This window comes from Nicotiana tabacum, unplaced genomic scaffold (assembly GCF_000715075.1).
Source record: "Nicotiana tabacum cultivar K326 unplaced genomic scaffold, ASM71507v2 Un00022, whole genome shotgun sequence".
Classification (NCBI taxonomy): Eukaryota; Viridiplantae; Streptophyta; class Magnoliopsida; order Solanales; family Solanaceae; genus Nicotiana; species Nicotiana tabacum.
The window spans coordinates 111,905-122,339 of NW_027438260.1; the positions used below are offsets into that span (position 1 = coordinate 111,905).

General features: G+C 34.5%; 1 protein-coding gene across 1 annotated transcript; it reads right to left on the bottom strand.

Annotated features, from left to right (window-relative positions):
- Positions 1–211: 211 nt before the first annotated feature.
- LOC107771098 (uncharacterized) lies at positions 212–6,694 on the bottom strand. The gene is made up of 7 exons (XM_075248686.1): positions 6,462–6,694; positions 6,304–6,365; positions 6,126–6,209; positions 3,112–3,166; positions 1,799–1,934; positions 687–737; positions 212–607 (listed from the first exon to the last, which is right to left on the bottom strand). Exons 1-7 carry the CDS (start codon positions 6,577–6,579, stop codon positions 508–510), a joined length of 606 nt encoding a protein of 201 aa, XP_075104787.1. The 5' UTR covers positions 6,580–6,694; the 3' UTR covers positions 212–507.
- Between the last annotated feature and the right edge of the window lie 3,741 nt (positions 6,695–10,435).

The window sequence follows — 10,435 nt, forward strand, 5'->3', positions numbered from 1 at the left end:
ACAATCCTCTTTGATCTCTTGTTGCGTCAACAATTTGTACACAAAGGTAAGCGTGTGAAACTTGGGAAATATATTCGCTTTTGTTGCTTTAATCTGAATCACAGACAATTAACAGTAAAAAGCCAAGCATAATAACGTGCGTAATCAAATCAAACATTTACACGAATTCATAAGCATATTCAAACAGCCAGAATTCGCAGGGGAACAAAAATTTCCACCAGAACGAAAGTATATTAGTACCAGGAACAAAGTATTTACAGTGCCATATATATATATCAAAACAGAGAATTCCCATTGAGGGAAATGGGAATGATGGAATAAAAGAGCTTCCGCCATTAATTTCAGCCCCTTCCTATCAGACAAACTCTCCGGAACTTTACAGTACATCTCATAGTCATCGTACACCAGACAAAAAAAGAGGGAAAATCTATAATGGAACTAGTTGAGTGCTATAAATCGATTAGGGCGAACTGGCTTTAAGGGCCCATAAATACATCCTCTAAACTCTTACATGGCTTTATATGCATACATATATCTTCTAAGTTTCCGTACTTCTTCAGATGACACATTTAGTAAATGGTCTACGTAAATGCAGATTCCAGCTCCACTGCAATTTCAAAGTTCGATGATAGTTTTTCAGCAGAAGGCATAATTAAGAATGTGGAAACAGTCAAAAACAGGCTTACCTAAGGGGCCCTACTGGTAGCCACAAAATATCCCATCTAAATTTGGCCAACCTGCAAAAGACATGCAAAACGTATGTCAAACCAACAGCTTTATAGGGCCTAAGGGTCCAAAGTGATGAATGCAAGCAAAGACACGAGTATGCACATAGGTTTATACATGTATGAGAAAGGAGAGAGGGCAGCTGAATAAAGGCGTTGATCACTTTAGTACATGAATGTGCCAAAGGTGATAGTATATAAGGAAAAGGCTCAAAAATACCCCTTTACCATCGAATATTATTTAAAATTACCCTCCGTTATGATAACCTCTGGCTTGTACACACATATCTTACTGGTATATTCTCTGATTCAATGTCTGAAAGACTCTTTTATATATTCCATTTGTTTATAGTTTCTTCAAGAAATGTAGGACTATTACAGTGAGAAACAGTCATGGAACTCAAGAACAAAGCAACGTTCATTTCTTTTGCGGAGATATCTCTCTCCATTTTCATCTGCTTCTGCAAGTTGCCATATATAAATGGGGTAAGGAGTTGAAGGGAAAAGGGAAGAAGCTGCCAAAATGAACTGAAATTTCATGAAGAAAAAATATTCTTAGGGTTTAATTTTTTGGGTCGGGTATTGGGTCGGGTCGGTGTAAAAAATAAATTCAGATGGGCCAAATGCTTAAATGTCTGCCAGCACCTCCGTTAACTGGAGGGTATTTTTGATCAATATTAGCACGGTAGGGGTTATTCTGAACCAATAGTATAACGGAGGGTAATTTTAAACAATATTCAACGGCAAAGCGATATTTTTGACCTTTTTCCGTAGTATATATGGCCTATCACGACTACAGAAAATATGATGGCAGTTTCTATCAGATGTATAGGATTCATTGTCAATAAAAGGAAAAGATCATTAGTAGAAAAAGAAACTGGAACTGTTAAAATGCAGTGGCAAGGGACTATCCACAATATTCTGAGCTCATTCGTAGGAAACCAACAGGCAAAATTAAAGGCTCTACTCGGTTACTCCTTCAGTTTCAGTTGTTTAGGTAGTTTAAAATCCCAAAAGTGGCTGTTGAGTATAGTTAGAAGTAAAATAAAACCTTACTGTGCTAAGAAGCTCACCTTAGCATGTGATGCAACCAAAACACTGCTACAATCATGCCAATGCAGCACGAAGACCATAGCCACCTCCTATGATATTTCGATTCATGCAGTAAGCCCTTTATGGTCATTAAGCACGTCAAAATAGCTGCCCAATCTGAGAATTTTTCAAGCGAATGACAACAATTAGGACATAAAGTATAAAACAACTGTTTCTCATCTGATTAATGATAGCGCATGATTTCCAGCAAATTCAAGACTGAAATTAATAATTCCATAAAGATCATTACAAATATAATCATCAGAGAAGACATTTAGTCATGCTCTCTATGAACTCGGAACAACCGACTTTCAATTGTAGAAAATTACCAAATGCTAGCATGCTTAAATGCTTTTTGACCCAAACCAAGAAGTAATACTAACATTTACCAGTAACTTATTTGTGGTACAAAATAAGTCAATCCCCTCCTTCATTGATTATCTTTTTTTCTCCTTTATCTACTTTCAGATGGTAAAAGATGCTCAATAGAAGTTTCCAGCAGTCCCGGAAATTCTTCAATGCTTGTGAGCCCCTCCAAAGGATGGAAGGATTTATAACCGTGTAAGAGATACATTACTTGTTGAGCAAGCTTATAACAACGCTCATTTGCATTTATTCTCCACCTTATACCAAAGAATTATCGTAACCAATATAGTGACTGAATACTTACTCCCTCCGTTTCATTTTATATGACAGTATTTGACTAATCACAAATTTTAAGATTTTGTTTGACTTACATATCACATTTGTGATGGTACAATAAAAATATTAAACTAATGGTTGAAAAGTCAGTTTGATAGAGGAAACATCATATCAAAGTCTAAAAGTTGAGTAATTTAATGTTTGAATTCTTGAAAGTTGTGATTGTTCTATAAAAATGAAACGATGTCAATCATTTTGGGAAGTCCCAAAATATAAAGAGAGTCATAAACTGGAAAGGAGGGAGTATCATCTTCCCAAAAATTATTCAAGTGATTTAACTGAACCTGGAAGTTTGTAGGCAAATACACTATGAGATGAAAATAACACAAAGGGTTTCTATGTGTCCATTGTAGCCAACCTTTACTATGGGCCACATCATGTTGTATCCATCAACAATCCTCAAAAATTTACCACTGACATAATAAAGCCCAATGCATCATAAGACTTGTCTTCCTAGAAAGAAAGGAATCAAACTGCAGGAAATTGGAAGTGGTAGGCCATGACCAGAAAGGTGCTGTGTTAAGAGAGCTTTTTTAAGCACTAAATAAGCTGCAATGCCAAAGAAAACAGTTAAGAAGTAAAAGGGACAAACCTGCAACAATGATGGCCCATGAGTCAACTTCATACATGAAATAAGCATGATATCGCTGTTAACCATATTAAAATACTGAAATCAGTAGCAGGCATTAAGGAGGAAGATAGTATAGTAGATATTTCACATAATTTGTACTCTGTTTAGAATTTACGATCACCTCTTCAGTGGAAAGTAAATACTGCTGTCACATTAGCCTTGTCTTTAAAGTAAAAAGCGAATGTCTTTTACGTATTTTGCAGTAGCTTTAACAAAGAAGCATAAGCATCAACATATCTTTGATGCTTATAGAGCATATACATCTCTAAACTTTCCTGTAAGCTAATCCAACTATCTAACATCCACTTCTCTTCCTAAAAGTTTGTTCAGTGCTAGTATGACCAATATTCAGATAACTCTCCTGCAGGGTACTCCAAGAAATTCCAATATAAACGAAATAAGAGAAAGAATCATATCAAACAAGAAATTCCAATAAAAAAGAAATAAGAGAAAGAATCATATCAACGGAAATTGTGAGTTTAATATATAGAATCCATGTTTCAGCTTCTTTGATTTAAGACATCCTCGATTATTAGATGACATCCTCAAATTTCCATGAATATTTAACAATTAAACCTTGCCATTGAGCAATAATTCTAATGTAAATTAATGTTAACAATATGGAACACCAAAATTGTAGTTTTTACTGCTCTCTTTTCATGAAATAGATGAGATGGAGAACAGTAAGTCCATCAAATGGTGCACTTTACAAAGCTTCTCTCACCATTTTTTCTTTCAGATGATACTCTTCTTTCTCGTTGCACATGTTCTTATTCATCAGTCAAAATTTGCCATACAGATAAAATTTATTTACCAACAGCTCTTGTCCTAAAGATGATCCCTTTTTGTATTGAGTTGGCAGAGATTTCCATCTTAGGTTTTAAGATTCTTTTTAAGTTTCTACTGATTGTACTCTTGCTTGGATGGATGCATTCAGACTCCTAAACTACTACAACATGAAGGATTCCTACTTTATTATAACACCAGGTTTGTAGTTTCAGTCCTCTGTTTCCAGTCCTGGGGTCCTCCCTTACCTTTTCTTCTGGGGTAGTAGGAGAGGTGAAAATGGAGGGAACTGAGTAAGCTAACAGAGCTTCTATGGAGAATTGAAAAGTCAAAACAAGACTTGTTACTTTAGTCCGATGACCAGAATGAATGATTCAATATGAAAAGTCTAGTAATTGCATACAGTGAAGCTGCAGAACCTTATCGAAAAAACAAAGAAAAATAAAATAGTTAAGTTGTACAGAAGTTCAAACTTCAAAGAAATACTATTTCTCCTCTCATCATTCTGAACTCAACTTTGTGTCATACAAGATTGAAAGGAATATAACACCAAAACCTTTTCTCAGGAATTCTGTGCTAGCAAATACTATTCGGAGAACTTAAATGAGCTCAAAGCTCTTCAACCGCTGCCGTTCAACTATCTTAAAAATTCATTTCAGGGGAGGAGTCTCAAAAAGAAAATTCTTCCTTCTCGAAAGCCCATCACAGGCAAAAGAAAAAAAAGAAAAAGGATTAAAAAGTGGCATCTAAGGGTGAATACTTATATTTCTTGGTAGAAACATGAAACTTCTTGACATATTCATAAACATGAATGGCATTACTCATTAGTAAACGAGGCGTCATATCAATCTTATGAGTCGAATCATGGAAAAACCGTGTTAAACCAAAAACTCTGTCAAAACAAAAACTACATAGACATTTATTCTGTGTAAAATGGTATTTCCTCTAAGCTAAACTGGATATAAGTTATGGTGAAGCCTCTTGATCAAAAAGAATATCTAATGAAGCCTCACTTTCCCTCGGAGATCAAAAAGTTCCAGTTCTCTATGCTTGATTTAGTTTCTCGCATGAATCTATGCTCCGCTAGCTTGATCTCAGGGCCCCAGCTAAATGGATGGGTCATAAAAATGATTGATAAAGACCGAGGAACTGTTCTAATACATGCCTCTGTCATTTGGCACTCATGAGAACTCTATCTATTCAAATCATCTAAATTGCCACCAAGGAGTGCTCCTTGTTTGGTATGATGGAAAACTTTACCAGTGAGTATATTATCCATACTAAAAGCATTTTCTAACATTTGGTTACGACATATCACTTGCTTCAACCAACATTTATACTTTTTTTTTCAATCTCTACTGTTGAAATATCACCAAAACACTATTCTCATACCCTAGAATCCACTATATATAATTATCAAATGTCAGAATACTTTATACCCAACCAAACACCGGAAACGAATCCAGAAAATGATTTCGCAATCTAAATTAAAAAAATTGAGTTTGCAATGTAAAAAACTAAATCATTTTCAACAAAAAAATAAAACATTTTGTATAAAAACAGTTTCCTACATACTAACTGCATCCTAAAGATGATGACAAGCTTGTCCACCTTCCCTAATTTCACTTTCAAAAACCTGCCTTAAAAAGAGGCCTGGAACAACCGCATGGATGTGCATGAGATAGATGATGAAGGTAAGGAAATTAACTTTGGTGGCCTGAAAGTTATTGTAAGAAGCTACATGATTAAAACAAATTATATTTTTTCTTTGTAATGGTTGTCCTGGGCATAATAAATAATTTAGTTTGCTTCTCTTTTTTTCTCTCTTTAATAATGGTAGCGTTTACGCCAGCTTTGGAGCTAAATGTGTTAAAGGCGGTTCAATTGAATCCGCTTCATCTGAAAATAACAGTGTAAATTGGGTAAAACAAACTTTTTGTATATTCATGAATTGTGGAATCCCCTTTACTTACTGTGCAAGTTAGCACTTTTCGAATCCCCTTACTAAAATGTTTGGCTCTGCCACTAGTTTGCCCCAGTTTGTGGGCATATTGACTATTCCACGAGGTACTTGCTACCTTAAAACCAGCCCTGGCAACTCTTGGTTTTTGTTTACTTCTTCTTGCATAATGCATACCATTAACAAGATACAAAGTCAAAATACATTTGGAGAAGGAGCAGAGGCATACCAATTCCCAGGGATAGTAGGCCTGTTGATAGATTGAATATATGAGAAAAGCCGCATAACATAAAAGTAGCCCCGAGAACACACCCTGCATGACACGAACACACGTTAATAACACAAGTAGTAAAATGGTACCAAATATAGAAAAAGTTAGTGTGAAATTTATAAGGTAATACACGTACCCTCCAGAGAAGAGATTGCTGAGTTTCAACTTTCTCGAGAGATCGAACTAACTCCTCTTGTTCTGCAAATTCAAAATTAAACAAATTAAAAACCCTAAGTATTAGTAGTATTGAGGAGTTTTACGAACAACGATTAGAAAGAAGCCATGGATGATGACCTTGGGTATCAATGGGACGACCATCGTCGCGAGTAGGTAAAGAGAATTTATCGTCCTCGTCGTACTGAGATTCTCGTCGAGAATTTCTCCATTTTCTCGTTAGCTTCTGCATCACCATCTATATCATCCTCCTCGTCAATGTCTTCGACTTTTGTGACTTTGAGCAAAGCTTCTCTGCTTCCCGCAACGGTGTCGTTCCGCGAATGGAGTAGTGTGTTGCTAAATTTGCCAACTGGGTCGGGTGGACCAAATTCGGCCCGGCCACGATCCTGCTTTTTTAAATTTAAAAAAAACACTATTTATGTTTGATTCGGTTAAGAAAATTATTGAGAAAATAGCCTCGAATTAAAATTTTAAAGTGCGTTAGTCAAAATTTTAAAATATACTGGTCAGAAATTTAAAGCACCAAAAATCTTGATGATCACCAAAATTATCGCAATCGTTAAAATTTTGACGAAATATCATAAGATTTGCCCGAGAATTTTGGACCAGTGTGCTTTAAAAATCTGATCCGAAACTGTTTTTCCAATTTTTTTTTTTTTATCGGGGTCAAAATTCAAACGCTGGAACCAAATAATCCTATTTATGGGCCTGACTTTAGACCAATTCAAAGTGGACCTGACTTCTTATGAACTGGCTCGGAAAAGGACCGGCCCATTAAGTAAAAATTGCACGGGACGCCCTATTTGGTCGCCCCCATTTAACCTATACCTATACTTTTAAAATTATTTAATCTATACCCTAATTTTAACAAGTTCAGACGCCTCCTCTTCTTCCTCCTGACCTATGCGCTCCTTTCTCCCTTCTCTTCTTGTCTATCAAATTAACTTTTCAACCACTACTTTAATATATTCACTAATAAAATGTGACGTCAAATTAACAACTTAACTTACATTTGATCAAATATTGTCATAAAATAACAAAACAGAGTATTGTTATTGTTCTATTTGAATTCAGAAACCCTGTCAACGGAAGGTAAAACGTGGGCTTCTGCAAATTTTACAATCCTTTATTTTGCAAGCTCGAGATACAAATCCAAATGCATCGAGAGCGCAACAGATACTCTCTAGTTTATCTTGTTATGTGTTTATCTCATACTGAATATACAGAAGTTCCAAATCCAGTATGAAGAACATGAATATGATGCCAAACCAGCTCTTAGTTACACTGAAAAGTTAATTTGTCCTGAAGTTTGCACTACAAATTGAAGAACTTCAGACTAATTTGTCTTAAGTTTGCACTATGAAGTGAGGGAAAACTGAAGTTTGCCCCTTGCAATATGAACTAAAGTTCCTGAAGTTTGCACTACAAATTGAAGAAGATCAGACTAATTTGTTTGAAATTTGCACTATGAAGTGAGAGGAAACTGAAGTTTTCCCTTGCATTATGAACTGAAATTTGCGTGATTGCCTTTGCAAGTCAGGCCAAACTTCAGGCAAAAATATCTGAAGTTTTGCTTTGATAAGGCTACACTTCATGCAAAAAAATCTGAAGTTCAAATTTCAGACATAAATTTTTGCTACTTCAGGCCCGTATGCCTAAAGTTATCCGAAAAGTGTGTACGCTTGCAATTTTTTTTGCAAAGCGGGTATAGGTTAAAATGTGACCCAAAAAGTGGGCATAGATGCAAATCCTCCGCCCATTAAAGGAACAAATGGGTTGCTGGTCATATTCATTGTTTGCTTTTTCTAGCATACCTTGATTATACATAATTATGCATATATAATACATAAATTATGCGTATATTATACCTTCACCATCTATTTTTAATTTAAGTGATTGAGTTGGCTGCTATTTGGGTTAATTCTTCTTTATTAAAACAAAATTTTCGGAATAATCATACTAGCTTTAACTTCATAGCATAACAAACATGGATTATTCACTTTTGTAGACTAAAAGACACAGAGCTTAATGCTAAGATTACATAAGATCAAATAATAGAAAATTTACAAGAAGTGGAGAGAAAAAATCAACAAACCATCATAGTTATCCTTTCAAGTGAATGCTTTTGCAGCAAGTCTTCGACCCCCACCAAATTAAAGTTGATTGGCATTGATCATATTTATCTCCTAGAAGACCAAACGTCAAGTTAATACAAGAAATTATAGGTCAAAATCATGGCTGTCAACATCAAATTGTACAGCTACTATTATACTTAGTCAAATTATTTAAATAATCTTTAGATAAGAAACCAAATAAAAAATAAAAAAATTAACTTGCTATTATTGTATTGTATTTTAAAGAGAAGCGCATGACAAGTACCTACTTAAAGAATGGTATATTTTTTGTGTTGTTGCTTAGGTTGACGGGAAACTCAATATGCCGGAAAATCACACAACATAAATACAATAATTTTTGGTATGTGTTTACTTCTTGTCTTGACAAAATCCTTGCACTATTTTTCTTAAAATATCACTGTCGCATTCTTCTGGTCAATAAAAAATATGATGCATATCACTTCTTTTCTTTTTATTTTATCTTTTCTCTGGTTTTGGAGGTGAGAATGCGTTTATTGAGTCAAGAATTCTTTAGTAGGAAGAGATGAGCGGCGGATGCAACTTTACGTTATGAATTCAACTTTTAACGAAACATAAATTTATGTATAAAAATTTATAAAAATTACAACAAGCAATAAATATGCATTGCTCATAACTTTAAATATATAATGAATTAAATCTTAAGAACTTTAACGATTAAACTCTAAATCTTAAATATTAGATTTCCCTCCACTGGTAGACATGTTCCCAACGGAAAGCGTTAGTGCTCAATATGTCACAATTTGAACTTTAGTACACGAATTCGAATACAGATAGTTCCATGACCATTAAATACTTCAACGTTTCTCAACTATGTGGGGAAAAAAAGGGGGATAGTAGACATATATTTAACCGTTTCAAATAAGAAAAAGAATTTCTGTCACCAATGGGTTAAATTACTAAAAGAAAATATAGGAGTTATAGAATTTGAATTCTATGTTTTTTTGTTTTTTTTTTTGATATTGTAATGTAACAAGTGTCAATTTTAAGAAAAATATACCAAGAATGGGAAGATCAGTGATGGGTCAGTTACGGAATATGTGGTCTCACGCTGAATAATTCCTATGTGTTGAGGACATGAGCAGTAGGGGGCCACCATTTTACCCAAATGAATATTTCTCTGCAACTGACCGATTAATAAAGTTGGACATTTCCCTTGAATTATTAGCAATCGTCCTCTTTAGCTAGCATAGTATGTGGCGTCGTGGCACACATGCAAGAGTAGCGACAATTTCTGAATACGACCTCTCCCTACCAATTTTTAACAACCAGGCCCAGTTCATCTTCCTATAGCAAGGAGCATGTTTGATCCGGAGGAGGAAATAATTATAAGGAGCTGCTTTGGTAAATATGAGTAGGAGTGTAGAAATGAAACCGACAAATCGAACCAACTCGATAATCCGAGTCAAACCGATAAAAAAACGACTATAATTTAATTTGATATTTAAATTTAATAACCCGATACAATTAATTTGATTTAATAATTAAAAAATTCGAATCAACCCGATCTATGTACACCAAGTATGATTTCTTTGAAAGGTAAAGCTAATCCAAGTTCTGTAAACTCTTCTGTACTATCTAAAATGGAGCTACTTTATTCTTCCATTAGACAATTTAATTTGAAATAATAATCAAAAATTGAAGAAAAAAATTAGAGCTTTCTAGAAAAATTTAGACACGTGAATCTATCCATTATACTCTGAAATTTGTTAAAAGAATAAATATGAAACAATTTACTAACAAAGAACGAATACTTAGTTGAATAATATTAAAAAGCAACAACAACAATATACTCTACATATTAGGATTTAAAAGGAATAGTGTGTGCGCAAACCTTATCCCTATATTGTGCTAGATTTATAATATCAAAAAGAACATGAACAAATTTGTACCTTTCGCACTTCCAACTCTAAATTCATAGTATCTGTTGCATTGCGA

Excerpts from the sequence above, each read along its gene's own strand:
- LOC107771098 (XM_075248686.1), bottom strand. The coding sequence starts at position 6,579 with ATGGTGATGCAGAAGCTAACGAGAAAATGGAGAAATTCTCGACGAGAA. Across the intron at positions 3,167-6,125 it reads CCTACTATCCCTGGGAATTG|CGATATCATGCTTATTTCAT; the intron begins GTATGCCTCTGC and ends TATGGTTAACAG. Across the intron at positions 608-686 it reads CTACCAGTAGGGCCCCTTAG|TGGAGCTGGAATCTGCATTT; the intron begins GTAAGCCTGTTT and ends TTGAAATTGCAG.